Source organism: Mus caroli, unplaced genomic scaffold (genome assembly GCF_978045245.1).
Source record: "Mus caroli unplaced genomic scaffold, Mus_caroli_1 scaffold_4, whole genome shotgun sequence".
NCBI classification, from domain to species: domain Eukaryota; kingdom Metazoa; phylum Chordata; class Mammalia; order Rodentia; family Muridae; genus Mus; species Mus caroli.
The window spans coordinates 114763861-114785371 of record NW_028227259.1 but is presented as its reverse complement, the minus strand read 5'-3'; the positions used below and the strand labels follow the sequence as shown (position 1 = coordinate 114785371).

The 21511-nt window shown below is 49.2% G+C and overlaps 3 protein-coding genes across 9 annotated transcripts in view; 2 read left to right on the top strand and 1 right to left on the bottom strand.

Annotated features, from left to right (window-relative positions):
• Nucleotides 1-2800, top strand: part of Ep400 (E1A binding protein p400) — a 107445-nt gene extending 104645 nt beyond the window's left edge. For 2 of the 7 annotated variants that reach the window (XM_085837025.1, XM_085837023.1), the window contains exons 53-54: nucleotides 203-280; nucleotides 739-2800. In XM_085837025.1, coding sequence (XP_085693151.1) covers nucleotides 203-280; nucleotides 739-1011 — 351 coding nt within the window. In that variant the 3' untranslated portion in view covers nucleotides 1012-2800. The remainder of the gene's footprint in view (nucleotides 1-202; nucleotides 281-738) is intronic. The other 5 variants (XM_029477964.2, XM_021163048.2, XM_021163040.3 and 2 more) reach the window with 4 other exon arrangements.
• A 4317-nt stretch (nucleotides 2801-7117) lies between these two features.
• Ddx51 (DEAD-box helicase 51) lies at nucleotides 7118-14665 on the bottom strand. Its single transcript, XM_021162992.3, has 15 exons — nucleotides 14349-14665; nucleotides 14125-14258; nucleotides 13529-13679; nucleotides 13121-13266; nucleotides 12972-13043; nucleotides 12744-12850; nucleotides 12486-12594; nucleotides 12254-12399; nucleotides 11927-12119; nucleotides 11713-11828; nucleotides 11518-11634; nucleotides 11243-11344; nucleotides 11009-11072; nucleotides 10775-10909; nucleotides 7118-10579 (listed from the first exon to the last, which is right to left on the bottom strand). Exons 1-15 carry the CDS (start codon nucleotides 14641-14643, stop codon nucleotides 10553-10555), a joined length of 1914 nt encoding a protein of 637 aa, XP_021018651.1. The 5' UTR covers nucleotides 14644-14665; the 3' UTR covers nucleotides 7118-10552.
• Nucleotides 14666-14746: 81 nt separating this feature from the next.
• Nucleotides 14747-19324, top strand: Noc4l (nucleolar complex associated 4 homolog). The gene is made up of 15 exons (XM_021163064.3): nucleotides 14747-14914; nucleotides 15010-15130; nucleotides 15548-15654; nucleotides 16175-16282; nucleotides 16503-16652; nucleotides 16753-16852; nucleotides 16985-17019; nucleotides 17379-17429; nucleotides 17517-17628; nucleotides 17831-17891; nucleotides 18057-18167; nucleotides 18278-18438; nucleotides 18556-18638; nucleotides 18845-18958; nucleotides 19041-19324. The coding sequence occupies exons 1-15, from the start codon at nucleotides 14798-14800 to the stop codon at nucleotides 19158-19160; spliced, it is 1551 nt and encodes a 516-aa protein (XP_021018723.1). The 5' UTR covers nucleotides 14747-14797; the 3' UTR covers nucleotides 19161-19324.
• The last annotated feature ends 2187 nt before the right edge of the window (nucleotides 19325-21511 follow it).

Here is a 21511-nt window from a genome sequence, read left to right as displayed (position 1 = left end):
GCTGGCTAAGTCACATTTACTAAAAGAGAAAGTTAAAATATGAAACTAAAATCCTCATGAGTTGTTATGGGTTGTTTATGAAGGGGATTCAGTTGCTCTTCACATTCCTAGGATCCTGGTGGGCACACTTAGATTGTTTCTTCATATTACATGCTATTATGTTTGTGCGTGTATTTTGAATCCTATGCTTGCCTTGTCAAAGGTTGCAAAACTTCCTCAAGTTGTACAGCAACAAACACCTGTGGCCAGTATACAACAAGTTGCATCTGCTTCTCAGCAGGTAGGCTGTGCAGACCTGGGGGCAGGCGGGCGGGGTCACAATTTGTGAAAGGTTTTCATCCTAGCAGGATGCTAGTGATTTGAGAATTGATTTTGGTTTTCATAATTAATGCACACAAAAAGATGAGCTTTCAGGGGAATAACTAGGGAATTTCCAGAGCAGGACTACTGAGCTTAAGGACTTGGCTTGTGCCTGAACCTGCTCTCAGCAGGCACCTTTCGCATTTTCCACAAGGTAGGATTACAGCTTCTGGGGAGTGTCAGCAGTGTGGGGTCCAGGTGGAGGTAAGGTGGCAAGTTGACTTTTGTTTTAAATACTGAAACATTTTCACTTTAAGTTGCCTGTTGATTTGAAGAAACCAAATGAAGTTACACTGGCCCAAATCCTTCACTATTTTTCTGAGACCACAGGGTGTATGCAGTGGTTCTGGTAACATGTGCTTTCTGATCTTGGCTTAGGCTTCTCCACAGACGGTGACGCTCACACAGGCAACAGCAGCAGGGCAACAGGTACAGATGATCCCAACGGTGACTGCAACAGCCCAGCTGGTACAGCAGAAGCTCATCCAGCAGCAGGTGGTGACGACAGCCTCAGCATCACTGCAGACCCCTGGTGGCCCAAGCCCAGCACAGCTTCCAGCCAGCTCAGACAGCCCAAGCCAGCAGCCAAAGTTGCAAATGAGAGTTCCTGCTGTGCGGCTGAAGACACCCACCAAACCTCCATGCCAGTAGGATGGAGATTGGTTGATACTATGTAAGGCTGTCCTGGCAGAACTCTATACTGTTTGTGGACTATGGGATCTGCTGCCTATAGGGTGGCTACCCAGTTGTTTGACTTTGTCCTGTGTGCATGTGACAGTGGCGGTCCATGTTTAGGCAGTGCACAGTTTCTCTTAGTGTGCACAGCTCAGTACTTGGTAGGACTCCATATCCTACCATTGTTGGATACCACTGTTCAGCACATGCATTGTAGTCCTTCAGCAGGAGAGATCCCAGTCTCTTTCCAGAGCCTCCACTCTGGTCCTCTTTCTTAAAGTGCATATACCCTTCTCAGTATGGCTTTTGTTACAGGCACCCATCTTGCCCCCGTGAACATTAGCTTTGATTTGAATGATGCTCTGGGGCTGATACCATCTCTGTATAGTAAGTTTGTGTTTAGACACATTTTACTAGGCACCTCCGTGGATCCTTTACAGTGTTCTTGTGACAAGCTAGTGTGGGTCTCAGGTGCTGTAGCCTGGTGGAGTTGAAACCAACATTACTTTCCCTTACTTTTCTCCTGGTCTGGGCTTAGTCTGGAAAGCCTAGTATTTGCTTAGGAAGGCATCATTTGGTCCACCCTACCCCTGGCAGCTCTTTACCAATTTCAGATGTCGTGGCTAAACTGTTGTGCCTGTTACGGCCATTGCAGTTGAAGGGGTTAGTTAAAATGAAGCCGAGTCCTATCTATGTGTTTACTCTTCTTACTATTGCAAGGTGACTATGCCAGAGCGGAAGGTCCATGTTCCACATCAGTGCTGACGCCTGTCCTCTGGCCTGAATTGCCTGTGCTATCATGTTAGTACCGCAGCCTGGAAGACACAAGTGGTTGTGTTGTGTGCCATCATGTCTATCCCACTGTTTGTGTCCTGTGTGGGCAGGAATGTGACAATACATCCCATCCTGATGCCACCCAGAACTCACTTTTGAGCTCTTAATGTGAAACATGGGTTGAAGGTAGCAGGTGTTGAAAACAGAAGAGGTCCTGTATGCAGTCCCATAAACAAAACCCCATCATTTTGTCTTGGTGTGTGCTGTGTTGGGGAGCTTTGGAGGTTCCTAGGTACCTGGTATCTGGCTCCCAGCAGCAGCAGCTCCTGTTCCTTGTAGATCCATGGGCTCCTTTGTGAACAACATACCTTTCTCCATCCTTCTTCAGTGTGCCCAAGCCATGTTTGGTGGGACACAAAAGGCAGTGTGAGAAGCAGAGTCTTCTTTTTTGGCAGTTGCTTTTGTTTATTTTTCAACCAGATAGCTGTTGTGTTTTTTTAAAAATGTAAGAAACAGGACTGAAATTGTAAATACTTTGTAAACACAAGCATTTGTACTTGAATAGGATTTTAAAAGGACAAGATGTCCTACTAAGCAAAGGCTAATAAATAACCTTTCTACACCTTTCTTGTTCTGTCTTAATAAACAAAAGGAGCAATGTTGGCACCAAAGGCTTTCAGTCTCTATTGCTCCAAAGTCATGGCCAAGGTCTTCCTCTTTAGCTACCGGGCAACAGGACTGCACCAGGGAATAGAAATGTCCTTATGAGCACAGTCCCCCTTCTACCCGAGATGATCAGGTGACCCCAGTGTAGAGCCATACACAGCCCTCTCCTGGACACCTTCCATTAGGACACTGGAAAAACTGCTTCATTTCTGCTTAGACCTATCAAGCAAAATCAGCCCTCACATCTCTTCCTTCGGGTTCTGCTCATGCCGGCAGATCCCCAGGTGGCCCTCAGCCTAGCTGGCCCCATGGTCGCCACCTCTTCTGGTATGTCCACTACCATCACCAGATGCCATCCTATACAGACCCAGACAAACCTTAATGACTCAAGGGAAAGTCAGTTGTGTCAGATGGTATTTTGCTAGGGCACAAATGAAGCAGAGATGTGAAGGATTGGTTCAAAACATTAAGTTGCTGTGGTCCACTTGTCATGACTTCATAGAAAGAACTTACCCTTGCTGAGCTGGACCACATCTGATACCCCATTTGCAGATCAACACAAAGTGGCCCCAAGAACTCACAACCAGATCCAAATACCAGATAACCATATCAAAAACACTGCCATAGATCTTATTCCTGATGCCAAGGACCCACTGCAAAAAAAAAAAAAAAAAAACTTTCTCCAAAGCCAATCATACATTAGTACACAAAGTCTAATTTGTGCCTCAACAAATTCTATCAGACCTTCAAAGAACTAATACCAGTACTACTCAAGTTATTCTGGAAAGTAAGAAAGGAGGGAACAATAAATTATTTCTTGAATTCAGTTTTAGCCTGATGCCAAAAGCAAAGATGCACCCCCCCCAAAAAAAAAGCCAACCTCTTAACATATATGTAAAAATTCTCAAATATTCAAAACTAAATTTGTAATTTTTTTTAAAGATACACCATGATCAAGATGGCTTCATCCCAGACATGCAAGGATTATTCAGCATGGGTCAGTCAATAAACTTAATACACCACGCATAATCAGACTCAAGGACAAACCATCTCATTGCATTCAGAAAGGGCCTGTGACAAAATCCAACATTTCTGTGTCCTGGAAGGGGAACATGTTTCAACATGATAAAGGCAAAATAAACCTACACTAAATAGAGAAATCCTCAAAACATTTCCACTAAAACAAAACAAGAATGTTTACTCTCCCTTCTCATGTTGGATATAGAACTTGGAATCTAACTAGAGTGGAGAGACAAGTGAAGGAGATGAATTCGATTTTATACAGAAAATACAAACTACACACATCAGTAACACCATTATCTGATAAGTAATTCTACAAAGTAGCAGGACATAATATTAGCACACAAAAACCAGTAACCTTCCTATATACAAATGCCAGATATAACTGAGAAGTCAGAGAAATGATCCCATCCATAATAGTCCTAAAATTAAAAGCTTGCTGGGTGGGGGTGGTACACACCTTTAATCCCAGTACTCAGGAGGTAGAGGCAGGGGATCTCTGAATTTAAGGCCAGCCTGATCTACAGAGCAAGTTCCAGGATGGCCATAGCTACACAGAGGAAACCCTATTGTGAAAATAATAGTAATAAATTAATAAAAATTAAAAAGCTTAGAATAAATCTAAGGAAGTGAAAGACTTGTATATCAAAAACTTCCTAGACTCTGAAGAAACAAAAGATGGGGACACCTCACATGCCCATGGATTGGTAGGGTTAAGGTTGTGAATATGAGGATCCTACCAAAAAGCACAAATTGAATACAATCACCATCTAAATTCCAATACAGTTCTCTACAGAAACTGAAAAGCAATCTCAAACTTCATATGGAAACAAACCCAGGACAGCCAAACAATCCTGAACAGTGAAAGAGCTGCTGAGGGTATCACCACCCCCAATTTTAAAGTTGCACTATGGAGCTACAGTAGTAAAACCAGCGTAGCACTGGCATAAAAAGGCACATTACCCAATGCAGTAGAACTGATGACCCTGGTAAGTCCATACACCCCACCACCACCATCTGATTTTTGATAAGGGAACAAAGATATCAGAGGACAGACATCTTTAATAAATGATGTTGGTCAAACTGAAAAGCAGGATGTGGAGTAAACTGGAATCTTATCTCTCTGCCCAGACCTCAACTCCAAATGGATCAAAGGACCTCAGTGTAAGGCATGATACCCTGAATCTGATAGAGGTCGGGGGTGGGGGGAATAAACTTAAAAGCATACAGAAGGACTTACTGGACAGGACCCCAGTAGTGCAGGCAGTAAAACCAACAACTGATAAATGGGACCTCATAAAACTTAAGGTTTCTGAACAACAAAGGGACAGTATCATTCATGTGAAGAGGAGAAAAGGTCTTTACCAGCTACACATCTGGTAGAGAATTAGTGTCTAGAAGACACAAAGAACTAAAAAACTCTTAAAACATAGACTGGGGAGCTAACAGCAGTTAGAACACACAGCCATTAGAGAGAACCTGTGCTCACATACCACACACATAAGCATTAAAAGTCTTTTAAAAATCAAAACAAAACAAAAAACCCTAAACCTCAAAAACAAGCAAGCAAATAAGCCAATCTTTAAAATACAGCAAGGGCCGGGTAGTGGTGGCACACGCCTTTAATCCCAGCACTTGGGAGGCAGAGACAGGCAGATTTCGGAGTTCGAGGCCAGCCTGGTCTACAGAGTGAGTTCCAGGAAAGCCAGGGCGCACAGAGAAACACTATCTCGAAAAACAAACAAAAATACAGCAAGGAACTAAAACTTCTCAAGACATACAGTGGGCTGGAGAGACAGCTCAGCTGTTAAGAGCAGACAGAAGACCCAGACACATAAGTAAGGGCTGGGCTGGGCATGATGGCTCTAGCCCTTAATCCCAGCTCTTGGTGGGCAGAGGCAGGTAGATCTCTTGTGAGGTCATGGTCAGCTGGGTCTACACAGAGGACTCCAGAACTGCCAAGGAGAGAACCCTATATCCAAAAAAGAAAACAAAACCCACCCCAAAAATAATTTTTTTAATGAAATGTCTGAGAAGCATGTTGACCACCCCGAGCCATCAGGGAAATGGGAAACTACTTTGAGACTTCAAACATCTTATACCACTCAGAATGGTCAAGGTTTTTAAAAACAGACAGTAGAACCTGGCACGACTGTAGGGAAAGGGGATCATCCTTCACCAGTTTTGAGTACAAATTGATACAACCACTGTAAGTCAGCGTGGCAGTTCCTCAAAAAGTTGAGAATAAAGTTACCCCATGATGCAGCTACATCACTCTTGGGCATATACCCAAGCCTCTATTATCTACTTCTCCAGGGTGCTTCTTCTTCCATGTTAATTGCTCTATTCACGATAACCAGGAAATGGAAACAGCCTAGAAGCCCATCAACTGATGAAAAAAATGCACCTTTACACAATGGAATTTTCAGCTGTTTTAAAACATCATTCAAGTAATTAGATATGGCTGGGGCTGGATACAGCTCAGCAGTTAAGAGCACTGACTGCTCTTCCAGAGGTCCTGAGTTCAACTCCCAGCAACCACATAGTGGCTCACGACCATCTGGAATGGCATCCGATGTGCTCTTCTGTAATTAAAGGCCTTTGGAAAGACCTTCTGTAGATATGTTTTAATATATACATGTACATGTAAGTTTAAATGGAGTTACCCTATAACTAGCTAACACATGCTAGCAGATAACCCCAGAAATGCAAATAACCTATTTGAACTGTTGGCCACTGGGTGCCATAAACCCCCAAACATGCATACTGTTGCTAATGCTCTTGGTTACCCTCAAGAATAGAACTTAATAAGATCTTATTGTTGAAAAAGACACCACATACTTACATTATCAAACATGGAAAAATCGGGGTGGTACTCAACCTGGATGCTTCATCCCTACTGGCTAGCTGGAGAGAAAACCTTATCCAGCTGTGAATCCTGTGAGCTGCGATAATGGCTAGCTTGACAAGATATGCCCACAGGTGCATAAGTGGCACAAGTATTATAGGAGGAAGCAACTGCTTTTATAACAAACAAAAATGGGTTTCTCTGTGTAGCCCTGACTGTCCTGGAACTCATTCTGTAGACCAGGTTGGCCTTGAACTCAAGAGATTCACCTTTCTCTGCCCCCAAGTGCTGGGATTAAAAGTGTGGGCCACCAAGCCAGGCACCAACTGTTTCCTTGAAAATGTAATTTTTTTCTTCAACATATCCATGTACAACTGGTGCCCTTTGGTGCCCTTAGAGGACATTAGAGCCTCTGGAACTGGAGTTGCAGACAGTTGTAAGCCATGTGGGTTCTAGGAACCAAACCAAACCCTATTCAAATAAATGCTCTTAACTGTTGAGCCTTCTCTAGTTGCTCAACCACTTTCTGATTAAATCTAAGGCTTATTCCATGAAATAGTAGGTGCTATTAATGGGCCCAAGAATCTGTGGCTGTATAGGTCACAGGCTTGAGAAACAAATATTATTCTGTTAAATGAGCACAGGGTAAAAAATGACTTTTAATGACACTGCTATCCCCATAGGTAGGTGTACTTCTGATAAGACTCCGAGAGGAGCCCCTCGCTCAGGCCTCAGGACAATAGCAGACACCCAAGAACTCACGAGAGACCGAGCTTGTTGCAAACCACATGAGGCTTTATTCGGAGAAAGCCAGAGCTCTGGGGACGACTCATATCCCACACAGGGGTAGAGGAGTCGACCTCGAGGGGAAAGAGGACCCAGTTTTTATAGGCCCTCAGGGGGGAAAGGAGAAGGGGGGAGTAGGGGATTTCCAGATCTAAACAATATCTATTCTAAAATGATTGATTTCTCAAGAAATGGGTATGGGAGGGAAACAAGGCGAGTCTAATGAAGGTGCAGCAATGGGCACACACCTGGTCAGAACATTGGCAAACACACAGGTTCGAGGAGCGGCCAAAGCATTGTGCACCTTTATTTTTCTAAATCAGTGAAGCTAGTTCTACTAACAATAAAATCTATTTTGCCAATTTCAGGGCTTCTGTGACCTTTTACATTCTGTCAGGATCTTTCACTTCCAACTCTCATCAGAAAAGCTTTCAGATGACAGCTGCTCAACAAGTCCAGAGTGAGTGTGTGTGTGTGTGGAGTGTTGACCTCTAAGTGGAACATTTCATACCTCTCTGTCCAAGCTCAGGGATCTTTGAGGAAGAGGGTACAAAAAAATTTAAGAGCCAGAGGCAGTACATAACTTCAAGGGAAAATGCTTTCAAGACACAATAGGCATATGAACTCAGAGACTGTGATGGCACAAGACCTGTATAAGCTGAGGAACTACTGTTATTACTGCTACTGGGAGAGGGACTCAGTTTTCTTTGGTAGTGTGACCCCTAATAGGCTGACCACATTGCAGGGCAGGAACTATACTCCATAATACAAATCAATTCAATGGATTTAAACAACAACACAAAACCTTGGGGCTAGATGGGTGGGGAGGTGAGAGTAAGGATGGATATGGGAGAAAAGGGTGTGTGTGTAAATATGATCAAGTTTCATTGTATGAGCCGGGCGTGGTGGCGCACGCCTTTAATCCCAGCACTCGGGAGGCAGAGGCAGGCGGATTTCTGAGTTCGAGGCCAGCCTGGTCTACAAAGTGAGTGCCAGGACAGCCAGGGCTACACAGAGAAACCCTGTCTCGAAAAACCAAAACCAAAACCAAAAAAAAAAAAAAGTTTCATTGTATGAAATGCCGAAAGCATTAGTAACACAATGTTGATTACTCAAAGGGAAGTCTGACCTTCAGACCAGGTGCTAGCAGATTCAGAAGGGTTAATATGAAAGACTTTTCTCAGCAGCAAGAGCTTTCAGTTTTGCTCTGTGAAAATCCTAGCTCTAATAACTCACATTAAAACCATCTGTATCTGGCTAGGAGTGCAGGTGGCACAGGCCTTTAATCTCAGCACTCAAGAGGCAGAGGCAGGAGAGTTCAAGGCTGCTGGTCTACAGAGCAAGTTCCAGAACAGCCAGGCTATGCAGAGAACCCTGCTCAGTAAACAAACATTTTAAAAAAGACCAGCTGTTTCAAAAATCAACTGTGACTACCCTGTGACAGATCAGTATTTACCCATAAAGGCCGTGATTTAAGGGACACAATGATGGGCTGCAGAGATGGCTCAACAGTTAAGAACACTGGCTGCTTTTCCAAAGGACCCAGGTTCAATTCCCAGCACATAAATGGTAGATCATAATTGACTGTAACTCAGTCCCAGGGTTATCTGATGCCCTCTTCTGGTTTCCATAGTGGACCTCAAACACACAGTACATAGATAAACATGCAGACAAAATAAACATTAAAAAAAAAAAAAAAAGAACCAGAATGACACCGGCTACTTTCAATCTCTCAGTTCAGGGTACTACTCCCCAGTAAGCAACCTCCCACGCAGCAAGAGGCTAGGGTCAGATGCAAATTCCACAGAGCTATGGTCCAGGGCAGAGAAAGCTGTCAGGTAACCACTGCAGGCCTGGGAAACAAACAGGCCCTATAGTGTGATGAGTGAGTTACTCCAAATGTTTCCCTGTCTTGTGTCCTACTGTGGGGTGGCTTCAGTGGCTTCTGCCTGGCAGGGTTAATGTTAACATGAGCCCATGTTTGTTTCGGTGATTCTGAGGAAATTTTTCCCCCAGTTTTAAACTCTTCTGCAAAATGCCTGATGCTGTTGTCGGTCTTGAACCTCCCACAATGGCTTTGCCTACTTTATTCCTACTATTAGGCTCTACCTAAGGCATTTCCTTAAAACAAGCTTTGGAAAAACATTTTCTGGGCCAAATACACATGAAGCAAACATCACAACTGCAATTCTCATGCACTTTATATATCGGTTTGGTCTTATTACAAGTTATTAAGCTTGTTCTAACACTGTGAACACCCACTCAGCTATCCTAGCACCTATCCCTTTTAGTATCACCAATTCAGATAGAAAGCCAGCACAAGATCTTACTAAGTTAATCCTGGCAGACAGTGTTTGGGAGATCTCTGATCCTGTGAGAAAGAAAGTGATGTTAGCTTGGGTCTAGGGCAATGCATGTTCTGAAAGGTCACAGGGAAGAGGCAAAACCAAGGCAACTGGAACAAGACACCAGTAAAGGAAGCCAGGGCTGTGGTAGCTCCAGATTTAAAAAGGCTTGGACAGGGACACAGAGATGGCTCAGCAATTACAGCTCTTGTAGAGGATCCAGCTTACAACTGCCTGTACTTCCAGTTCTAGGGGATCCAACAAACACTTCTGGCTTCCTTGGGCACTAGGCATATATGCTGTACTGACATACATGCAGGTAAACACTCATACATGTGAAATTTAAAAGGGAGGGAAGCCTGGTTAAAGCTGTGGGAAGCTTCCCCTTATCCAAGTTCCTAGAGCCGCCAAGGGCCTGAAGATAGTGCCCGTGGCCTGTGCCTAGGTGTTCTGGGTTAGAGTACTTAAGTGGCTGTGTTGGAGCTATCTGGAATTTGTATGAGTTCAAGTGGTCCATTTATTTTTTTCTGGATACAAATGAAAATGTTTATCTTTTTTGATACACCAACTTTTTAAAAACAGGCCTTCTTAAAAGCACAGGTAAGCACTAATTCTCCTTGACTATATTCAGGGAAGGACTCTCCCATCAATTAAGAACTTAAATGGATGGGTGGCTAATTATAAAGTACAATCTTGAAGACTAGTAGCCAAGGAAGTATCTTCAAGGCTGCTGCCAACCTGTTCTTGGGCTCTAATGACTTGCCTGGGGCAGGCTCACCAGAGCTTCTCTGTAGACAGGAAATGCTAATGCATAAGCACTTTAATCAGCAGTCACCATAGTGTTTGCTCACACTCCAGAAGGCACCCTTCAGCTCCACCTGAGCTTAATTCCCAAGACCAACTGGACACCAGCAGTCCAACCTGAGAGCCTTACTTTTCAGGACGAGGCCACCATCTAGGCTGCCTCACCCAAGACGACCAGATGCCCACGGTAGTGGGGAGAAGGGTTGTTTCCACTGGAACCCCAAGGAACTTCTCTTCTGTTCGCACGATCTTCCCTCCAGGGCCCTGTTCTCATCTAGGCTGCCTTCAGCTTCTGCTCCTCCTGTGGAGGGAAAAGGAGCTTTGCACCGTTTCATCCTTACTGCTAGCTGCAGCCCCCTCGCCCTACACCTGAGAGACAACAGACGTCATGCTAAAGGAAGCCCCTCCCATGGCATGAGGCTGCTTCCTGCTTGCCTCCCTCTCCTGTGTGTGATGGCATTACAAGGACAAAGCCTCCACTTGCAGAAGGCCTCACCTTGACAGTTTTCTCCAGCTGAGACAAGGCTGTCTCGTAACGAGCAACCAGTGGCTGCAGGAGCTTCCTGGGGATCTCATGGAGTGTCAGCTCAGGCACCCCAGCTTCTGACACCATCTGAAGGAACTTCCTTTCCTGGAAGGGAGGGGTTTCTTGGGAATGAGTCTGACCAGGCCGGCATCTGTAGCAGCTTGGCTCTGCCCATGACGTCTGCTAAGAACTAAACAATCTTACCTGCACTTTCAAGAGAAGTGTGAATGCCTGTCCAGTTTTCCCGGCTCGGGCTGTTCTCCCGACCCTGAAACCAAGCATGAGTGTTTTTGGACAGTGGCTCCTGGCCCAGAGACCTGACAGGACAGTGCCTCTCTTGGCCATACTTTACATGACTATCATGCAGGGTGATCCTACATAGGATGACCAAGAATCCATAATGTAGCCTATCAATGGCCACTGCCAACTACCCCTTACCTGTGCACATAGGTCCTCAGGTATTGTGGGGCATCGTAGTTGATCACCAGCTCCACACCCTGCACATCAATGCCTCGAGCAGTAGCATCTGTGCTGATAAGGCTGATGAGACACAGGCAGTAGGGCTGAGGGCCAGGAACAAACATCCACCCTTGTACCTACTCCGCCAGTGTTAGTTCCAAGTCCCTCTTGGAAATCAGCTCCTCGGAAACTAGGGGGTCCCAATGACAACCCAACTCTACAGAGTAGGTCCTATCTGTTTCCCAGGTACTCACAGCTGAATCTTTCCTTGTTCAAACTGCTTCAAGATTTTCTTCCTTTGGCCAGGCCCATAGCGGGAGGAGAATTCAGCCACACTCACACCCCCAAAAGCTTGTGCTAATAGGAACAGCCTGGGCAGAGAAGAAATAGAAGCCAGGTGGTACGAGGGTCTAGTGTACATTGGCTCCACCCACCTTAGTTCACCTTACCTGTGGGAGTTTTCTCGGGAGTTGGTGAAGCAAAGAGCCCTTGAGCAGCTCATCCTGAGGACCAGGTGTAAGACAATGAGTGGCTTCGAGCTGAGTCTACACGGTACATAGTGATGCTGTGGGAGATGGACAGCAGGTGCTAGCCAGAAGCCCTGGACCTAGGCACCAGCCTGCCCCCACACCCTAGCCTGCTCCACAGGTCCTCCTTGCTCACCGTGAGCCCCACGGGGAAGGTGTACTTCCCTGAGTTTTCATCCACCTCAGCTGTGTCTTTAGGGCTTTGTTGTCCCAGCCTTGTGGAGAAAAGCCGTGGCTGGTAGAGGCCAAGGCGCTGCAGCTTCTCGGGGTCCTGGGTCAGTGTGGCTGAGAACAGTAGCTTCTGCAGAGGCATTTGGGGGACACAAGTGCTAGAAAAGGAAGGGCATGTAAGGGTGATAGGTTTCCTTGTGCCACCCCGATCCCTGTTATAGACAGGGACAGCCAGGGAGCTGAGAAAGAGAGCAGCACCTGGAGAAGCCGGCCCTCACACAACGCAGGGTACCTGGCAGCAGTCACAGCCTGGGGCTGTGTCCTCTGGAGCAGGGCACAGGAACCCGTGGGGCCCTCACTGTAGAAGGCTGCTGCCACCACGCGTGGCAGCCAGGACTGGTGCATGCTGTCTATCATCCGGTCAGCCTCATCAATGATCTATAGCAGACAAGAGCAAGGGCTGGATGAAGACTCCCTGCCGAGATCACCCCAGCTAGAGGCTAAATGTCCAGATGGTGGCCTACCAGGAAGCGGAGCTGCTGGAGGCTGAACCCTGGAGTCTGGTCAATGTGGTCCACCAAGCGGCCAGGTGTGGCCACCACAATGTCGGCCAGGCAACGGAAACCATCTGCTCTGCAAACCACAAAGACTCAGAGAAAGGAAGCACCTCCCGGGACCATCTAACGCAAAGCTCGCATGTAAAGCACGGACACCACCCCAACCAAAGGACACCAGCTGGGCTGAGGTGGCCTCTTGAAGAGGCCACCGCCTGGCACACCTACGTCTTCTGGACAAGGCTCTCCTGCTCCCTGGCCAGCGACTTCTGTCCAGTCACCAAGGCAACCCGCAGAGGCGTGGTGTCTGTGTAGATGTTGAATACTTTGCTCACCTGCAAAAGGAGTCCATCACTGGCCTAAGGCAGACTAAGCAAAGACCCTTGAGTGTGACTCAGGTGGTCAAGCGGTAAGTAGCATGTATATGCAGGGCGACTGGACGCAGAGTTGTAATACCTGTTGGGCCAGCTCCTTAGTGGGCAGTACAACCAGTGCACGGATGTGGCAGACCACTCGATGCAACAGGGCCTGCAGAGACAGAGACCGTCTGTGCCACTGGGACCCTCCCTGTTGTGCTACAGCGGGGAATCTGCCCTCATACTCACCTGTACCACGGGGATGACAAAGGCCAGTGTTTTCCCACTGCCCGTTGGGGCAGAGACGCAGAGGTCACTAGGTTGGTAGCCACCTCTGCCTATGAGAAACCCATGGTCAGCACTTTCGAGGAGGGCGGGAATCACAGCTGCCTGGACTGGAAGGAGAGAAGGAAAGGAGTGTGTCAAGTATAGGCCGTGATATACCATTTCACCCAGGAATTCTCCCGGACAAAGATGCCACCAGGGCTGGATAAGGTCTCAGGTAATTGTCAAGGACCTGAACCCAAGAATATGGAAGCTCGCTGATCTGATGTGTAGTAGGGACCCCTAAACCACAACCCTAACACAACAGCTCTAACAGCCCAGGGAAAGCTGCCTCGGGGAGTTCACCCCATCATTTGCCCAAGGCTGAGGCACCTGGAAAGTAGGAAGTGATGCCATTTGCTCTCAACTGCTTCTGCAGGTCAGGGTGAACCTCAGGGATGTCCTCAATGGGAGTGAGATCCTCAGTGACACTCTTTTTGACACAGCTTGGCTTAGCCAACCATGCTGGCAGGAAAGGCTGAACCTGAAAGCAAGAAGAAGCGCAAACGTCCCCCAGAAGGCTCCAGGCTTGTGGAGTCATTAGAAACCAGGAACTACAACATAAGAGACCCTAACCAGTCTTTCTTCAACCCTTCACCACCTCCCACTCTGGCAACCTTTGGACAAGACACCCGGACCAGCAGACACCCTATCCTAGTGCACTAAACACAATCTGGATACTTTGTCTATGAGCCTACCAACCCAGCAAACTGTCTCCATGCACCAAGAAATGTTGCTTTCAACAGGGACAGCAAGGCACACCACGGGGCTTCTCCCAAAAGTTCTTACCCGTCTGGATTTCAGTTCCAAGAGCGTCCATGCATACCTCCCACTTTCAGTAGTTAAGGTCACGTAACAAAACGAAATCCCCTCCGGCTAAGAACTGAAGAGTCCCGGGAGGACGAAAAGAACCGCACAGGCTCACTCACCTTAGGCGTCTTCCTTCTTGCAAAGTCCCCCAGAACGCGGCCTGGAGCCGGAGGTCTCTGGACATCCTCCTGAGGGTTCGCACCCGGGTCCTCTGCGCCGGCACTGAGCTCCTCCGTAGCCTCCTCACCTCTCCCTGAGCGACACAGCACAAAGTAGGGGGGATGTCAACCCAGCAGCACAGAGAGCCTCCATGCCCCGACCACACTGCGCACTCACGGCCCACCTGCGTCCACGTCCTTGTCCGCTTTCCGCCGCTTCGCCCTAGGAGTCTCCGGGTTCGGAGTCGCCGAACCGCTCACCCTACGCCGCCGTCGGGGCCGCCGTCGCCGCTTGCCTGCCGCTTCCCCTTTCCCGGCCGTTCCGGTGGACTCGAGCTCTGGCTCCCGCTGCTGTCGCTCACGGGCTCTATTCTGCAGCCGCTCGAGCAGCACTCGAGCCCGGCTGCCCGCCTCTGCGTCCGTATCCCCCTGCCCCGCAGCCTCTGGGCCGGCGTACCGCGCTATATGGAACAGCGCCATAGCTGCCCCACGCCGCGGTTCCTCTCCGGCGCTCTTTGATGACGTACGCCGCCCCGCGACCTAGAGGCTCGGGTGACGTCACGGGCGCGACTCCGCTCGGTGCACACGCCGGTTTCCAGGAGCCAGGAGCGGCGGCGGTGGCGGCGGCGGCGGCATGGAGCGGCACCCGGCTTCGGCGAGCTCCAAGCAAGAGCTCGGCCGCCTCCTGGAGGCGGTGCTAACGAGTCGTGGCCAGGCGAATGCGGTGTTCGACATCTTGGCTGTGCTTCAGGTGAGCCGCGCGGGCGGCAGGGGCGGACGTGGGGACGGCCAGTGGGAGTCGCGATGGGGCCGAGCGTCACCTTGTCGGTGCCTCCCCGTGTTCAGTCCGAGGAGCCCGAGGAAATCGAGGAAGGAGTGCGCACGTGCAGCCGACTTTTCGGTACCTTGCTGGAGCGGGAAGAGCTGTTCGTGGGCTCGTTGCCGAGCGAAGACACGGCCCTGGCAGGTGGGTGACCTGGAGGGCGTGGGGTACTCTCTGCTAGGCAGTTCCGGTGGGACGCCTTGTCAACATAGGATGCTCCCCCGAGCCAGGGGAGCCAGGGCCTTGTCATAGACCATGCGATCTGGGGGGACGACGCACTCAACTCACTGTGGCTCAGGAAGCGAGTTGAGATCCGTGTACTTGCCAGAACTGCGTGAATCCGTATACATAGCTGTTCTTTCTCTCTCTCTCCTCCCTCTCTCTCTCTCTCTCTCTCTCTCTCTCTCTCTCTCTCTCTCTCTCTCTCTCTCTCTGCATCTTAAATGGTGCAGGTTTACAGCTGTGAAGATGAGAGACAGCTCAGGGCTGAGTTTGGGGCCTTGGTCGGGCTTGGCACATATAAATATGAGTGCAAGTTAGCTCTCTTAACTCTGTCCCCAGGATCCCAGGGAGCCACATACAAATACAAGGTGTGGATGAGACACCGCTACCACAGCTGCTGTAACCGTCTAGAGGAACTCCTGGCCCATCCCACCTTCCAGGTCAAGGTGAGTCTTGAAGTCCTTAGCCCAGCTTTTCCTCTCATCTCTAAAGTACTTCACAGCACAGGGGTAGGGACCTTTGATGCGAGCATCTCTTCCTTCACTTGTCTGAGAGACTTCTACCTAGACATCTTTATTGCTGTTCTTTTCCACTATGTGCTGTGACTCATCTGGACCTGAAGACATGGGAGTCTGTAACCCTAGTTCCGGGCAGCATGTCTGCTCTATACATTGTCACATTTGTTGAGGCACCTCCAAAACTGGGGGGACAAGGGAAGTTAGGTGGCCTCCCCTGCAGGCCCACCTTGTGTACATGCCTCAAGCCAAGTTCTGTTAAGAGTTCTGTCCCAGGTCACCATCGTCACACACGTGTAACACGGAGCAAGATAAGCTGGGGTCTGGCCTCCTTTCTCTCCTGGTTCTTGGTCCAGGCCTAAGCTTGGTTGTGAGAGCTCCTCCCTGAGGCTAGGCTTTGGGAGCCTCCTGGAGGGTGGAGGCCTCACGGTCACTCTTCTCTGCATCCCAGGAACTGGCCCTCAAGACACTCATGAAGTTCGTGCAACTGGAAGGAGCAAAACCGCTGGAGAAGCCTCAGTGGGAAAGCCACTACCTCTTCCCCCACACACTCTTCAGGGTGAGGCCTTGGTGGGACCTGGAGGAGGACCGTGGTGGCCACTGCCTAAGACCGTCCTATGAGCCAGCAAACTGAAAAGATAGCTGGGGGAATTATTCCTGTCTTGTCAGTTGGAGAGGAAATGACAGACAACTTGGTGGTATGGGGCTTGCACCATTCTCCTTGGCCATGCTAGGACCACTCTGTGGGACAAGGTCATTCACCCTATCTCTGTCCCCAGGCAGTAATAGGAGGCCTGCTCACACCAGAGGACGAGCACAGCCTGCTTATCTCCCAGTTCTGTGAGTACTTGGAATATGATGACATCCGGTACCACACAATGCAGGTGGCCACTAGCATCATGGCCCGGGCCACCAGCCAGCAACCTGAGGTAAACAACTGGGTCTCATCACCACCCTGTGTCCTAGCTCCTCAGGGAGGCAGGCAGGTGGCAGCAGCCTGGCCAGCTGCTTAGGCAAGGCTTCCTACAGGTGTCCCTCACCCTCTGGAACAATGCTTTCACATTGCTGTCTGCTGTGAACCTACCCCTCCAAGAGTGTGAACTCACCAACTTCTATGTGAAGCATGCACGTGAGTTCTGGGCACGTTAAGGCCCACGGGAGCCTGCCCCTTCGTAGATAGGCTGCTGAACAGAGTCCCAGTCTATCAGTCTGGCTAGCCGCTGTCTTATAAGTTGGTGACCTATCTTTGCTGTAATTACAGAGACATCAGACAAGTGGAAGGTCGTTCACTTGAAGGTGAGATGCTTTCAGACTTGAGGACTTTCCTTGACATAGTCTTCTCCTCTCTGGGTAGATACAGACAATGCATGTATTCCACTGTCTCAAGAGTGCCCCTTTGGACCTTTCTTAGCATAGGCTTCTCTCTGGGTAGATTACAGACAATGTATGTACTCTCTCAAGCGATGCATGCCCCTTATGTGTGTCGCTATGACCAGCTTCAGACCCAGTCCCAAACTTCTGTGTACCTCGTCTCTCCTTGTGCTGGCTGACACATGGCATTGCAGATTACCCTAGGGCTGCCAGGGTAAAAGGTCCGAAAGGGCCAGGAGGGGCTGGGTGTGTCAGGATACATGTACCACCTGGTCCCGTTATAGGAGCACAAGAAAGCTTTCCAGGAGATGTGGCTTGGCTTCCTCAAGCACAAGGTAGAGTCTGATGGGTGGGAATGCTGGGTTTGGGTGTGGGGAGTGGGGACAAGGGAAGCACTTCCCTGACTAACACAATCTCTGCAGCTACCCCTCAGCCTCTACAAGAAGGTGCTGGTGGCCATGCATGACTCCATCCTGCCCCACCTGGCCCAACCCACACTCATGATTGACTTCCTCACAAGTGCCTGCGATGTGGGTAAGTGGGACTTCACCGAGGCTGTTTACAGCTCCAGACTGTGGCAGACTTGTCCATGTGACAGACTAAGCTCCATGCCCTTCTTGCATGTGGCCTTAGGTAGTCACACTCTAGGCCGACCATCTGCAACTATAGCCATCCCTCCCTTGCCTAGGCTCAGGGTGAGCAAGGTGTGGCCTCATGTCTTCCTGTGTTTCTGCAGGTGGTGCCATCAGCCTCCTGGCCTTGAACGGGCTTTTCATCCTAATCCATAAACACAACCTGTGAGTGTCAGACAGGATTGCATTGGTCTGCTCTCAGCTTCTCTCTGTGCGCCTGCGCTGCTCACCTCGGGGAGGTTGAAGCAGAAGAGGTGCAAGAAGAGGGAGGATGAGGTCTTGGTCGCCTGGGGTCCTGTTCCTCATGGATCCTCTCTGGCCTCTCCTCAGGGAGTACCCTGACTTCTACCAGAAGCTCTATGGTCTCCTGGATCCATCCATCTTTCACGTCAAGTACCGAGCCCGTTTCTTCCACTTGGCTGACCTCTTCCTTTCTTCCTCGTGAGTGTGAGGCTTGTCCGGCTCCATCATCCATCAGGGCTGCAGTCCTCTTTGGGGAGGAGATGGATGGATGTTGGAGACCTAATTTCTCACACCTGTTGCCCTCCCAGCCACCTCCCTGCCTACCTGGTGGCTGCCTTTGCCAAACGTTTGGCCCGGCTGGCATTAACAGCACCTCCTGAGGCCCTACTTATGGTCCTGCCCTTAATCTGCAACTTGCTGCGTAGACACCCTGCCTGCCGAGTTATGGTGCACCGCCCACAGGGCCCTGGTGAGCACATGAGTAGCTGGGCATGGTGGCACACCCTGGCAAGAATCCTTCCTGCATCCTGTGGCCCAGAAGGCTGGGTGGCAAATAGAAATGGCAGAAGCCTCAATTTGTTTCTAGAGCTAGAAGCTGATCCATATGACCCAATGGAGAAGGACCCAGCCAGGAGCCATGCCCTGGAGAGCTGCTTGTGGGAACTGCAGGTGAGTGAGTCACGTGCCTGTCCAGGTTCTCCACCAACATCTACAGCAACCCAACCCCCAGGGATCTTGGTAACACAGGGCACCATGCCAGGGTGTGCTAAGGAGCTCCGTCACCCCACACTGGCTTGGAGCTTCAAGCTCCATCCCAAGGTCCTGCCAGTGTGTCACATGAGGTCCCTGTTAACATCACTGTGTGCTACTCCTAGACCCTCCAGCAGCACTACCACCCTGAGGTGTCGAGAGCCGCCAGTGTCATCAACCAGGTGCTATCTGTCCCTGAGGTCAGCATCGCACCACTCCTGGAACTTACTGCATATGAGGTGAGTGTCGTGCACAGGGCTGTTGGGTGCATGCCATGGGGACCACTGTATCCAGTCCAGGACCACCATCTGTCCTTTGCAGATCTTTGAGCAGGACCTGAAGAAGAAGATGCCTGAGTCAGTGCCCCTGGAGTTCATCCCCGCTAAAGGCCTATTGGGTCGACAGGACGACCTCTGTACCCAGTTCTTCTGTCTCAGCTGACCTGGCTGTCACTTCTCCTAAGAATTGTTTTTGTGTGTCTGAGACAGGATCTCACTATGTGAGGGTAGCCTGTATCTTGTGGTTCTCCTGCCTAAGCCTCCCCAGTACTGAGGTTACAAGAGTTTGCCACAACGCCTAGGTTCAAATAAAGGGTTTGTTTTGGATTTGGTTTTTTGGTGTGGTTTGGTTTGGGTTTTGTTTGTTTGTTTGTTTGTTTGTTTTTCCCAATGCTTCTCTATGTCGCCCTGGCTGTCCTGGACCTCTGTAGACCAGGCTAGCCTTGAACCCAATCAGATATCTGACTGCCTCTGCTTCGTGAGTGCTGGGATTAAAGGTGTGCACCACTGCCTGGCTAAATATATTTTTAAAAGAGAACATATCTGGCCAATTGGGTCTTGGGCAGGGCTAAGATCTGCTAGGCAGGGAGGGGTTTCGAGAGTTCTCTGCCTTTCCTGTAGCCTGCGGGGCAGGACAGGGGTGATAGGAGCATCGGGCCCACTCTGTTAGTGGAGCACCCTGCTATATCCAGCTTAGATTCAGATGAGGCAAGGTAGCCAAGTGGAGTCCCAGGGACACAGATACCTCATCCTGTGGGCTGCTGGGAGTTGATAACTTGTCTACTACTCTTTACCACAGACAGCCTGGTTTCCATTGAGGTCAAGTGTCCAGTTTCACCTCAGGCTTGTTCAAAGAGAGAGAGAGATGTCTCAGAGCTGTGGGGATGCGGGCAGGCGGTTAGGTGTACTGCCCAGTTCCCCCTCCCAGCTTGGCTGTTTGGATTCTGGGTGAGTCCATTACAAGGGGTTGGCCAACAGGCCCTATTGTGCATGGCTTGCAAGAAAGTGGTAAAGTGAATATGTCTGCCACTTAAATGATGTGGGGACACAGCTGGCTTCTTTTTTTTTTTTTTTTTTTTTTTGAGACAGGTTTTCTCTGTGTAGCCCTGGCTGTCCTGGAACTCACTTTGTAGACCAGGCAGGCCTCGAACTCAGAAATCCACCTGCCTCTGCCTCCCGAGTGCTGGGATTACAGGCGTGCGCCACCACGCCCGGCTCACAGCTGGCTTCTTTATGTCACATTCCCCCAGCTGTACTGTTCTCCTCTGGCCAGGCTGGCATTTCTGCTGGCCACATCCTGGCCCATGTAATTTCCCTAAGTTGCACCGTTATTCAAGCTTACTTGTTGCTTGTCTGCAGGGAAAGGCCTGTGGTGTCTACACAAGCGAGAACACACACAGGTCATTGACTGGCAGGGGGCATATATGTTTGGCAGTCCCTTAACAGTCAGGGTTAGCTTATATGTGCGTCCTATCATAGCATCCATACGCAGCCTCAGAGGACTGAATGTCATGCTGAATGTTGGAGAATTTTACTGGAATGCCAGCATTTGGTATTTTCCATCCCATCCCATGCTGTCTACTGTAGCCAACCTTATATGACTCCAGCAAGCTGCTTCTTGGTGGGGGTGAGGGAGGAGTACATCTTGTAAAGGTATCAGTTTCCCAATTCCCTGGGGGTCTTAAATGGTGTGAGACTGCACATAAGCCACCAGGGGCTCCATTTCCTCTATATTTCCTTCAACATCTCTAATCCCTACAGTGGCTGCCCAGTCACCTGACAGCTTTTCCTTTTACCACTGGGCCATCGTTAAGTCATGCCTCTGAATACTGCCCAACTGCCAGCATGGCATGTTGCTGACCAAGTTCTGACACACAGATGCATCACTGTTAAACCACAACCTTTCCTTTCTTGTTTAGTCCCCAAGATTACACATTATCATAATACAAGACACTTTACTAACTTAAAATGTCCCACAGCTGGGGCTGGTGAGATGGCTCAGCGGGTAAGAGCACCCTACTGCTCTTCCGAAGGTCCGGAGTTCAAATCCCAGCAACCACGTGGTGGCTCACAACCATCCGTAACGAGATCTGACTCCCTCTTCTGGAGTGTCTGAAGACAGCTACAGTGAACTTACATGTAATAAATAAATAAATAAATAAATCTTTAAAAAAAAAGTCCCACAGCCTTACAAATTCAAACATGTTAAAAGTTGTCTCTCTTAAAATATCCTGTCTTAACAGGTGGCACACACCTTTAATCCCGGTACTTGGAAGGCGGGAGGGAGGCAGAGGCAGGTCAACCTTTGTGAGTCTGAGGCCAGCCTGGTCTACACAGTGAGGTTTTTTGGTTTTTTGGTTTTGTTTTGTTTTTTTTAGTTTTTCGAGACAGGGTTTCTCTGTATAGCCCTGGCTGTCCTGGAACTCACTTTGTAGACCAGGCTGGCCTCGAACTCAGAAATCTGCCTGCCTCTGCCTCCCGAGTGCTGGGATTAAAAGGCGTGCACCACCATGC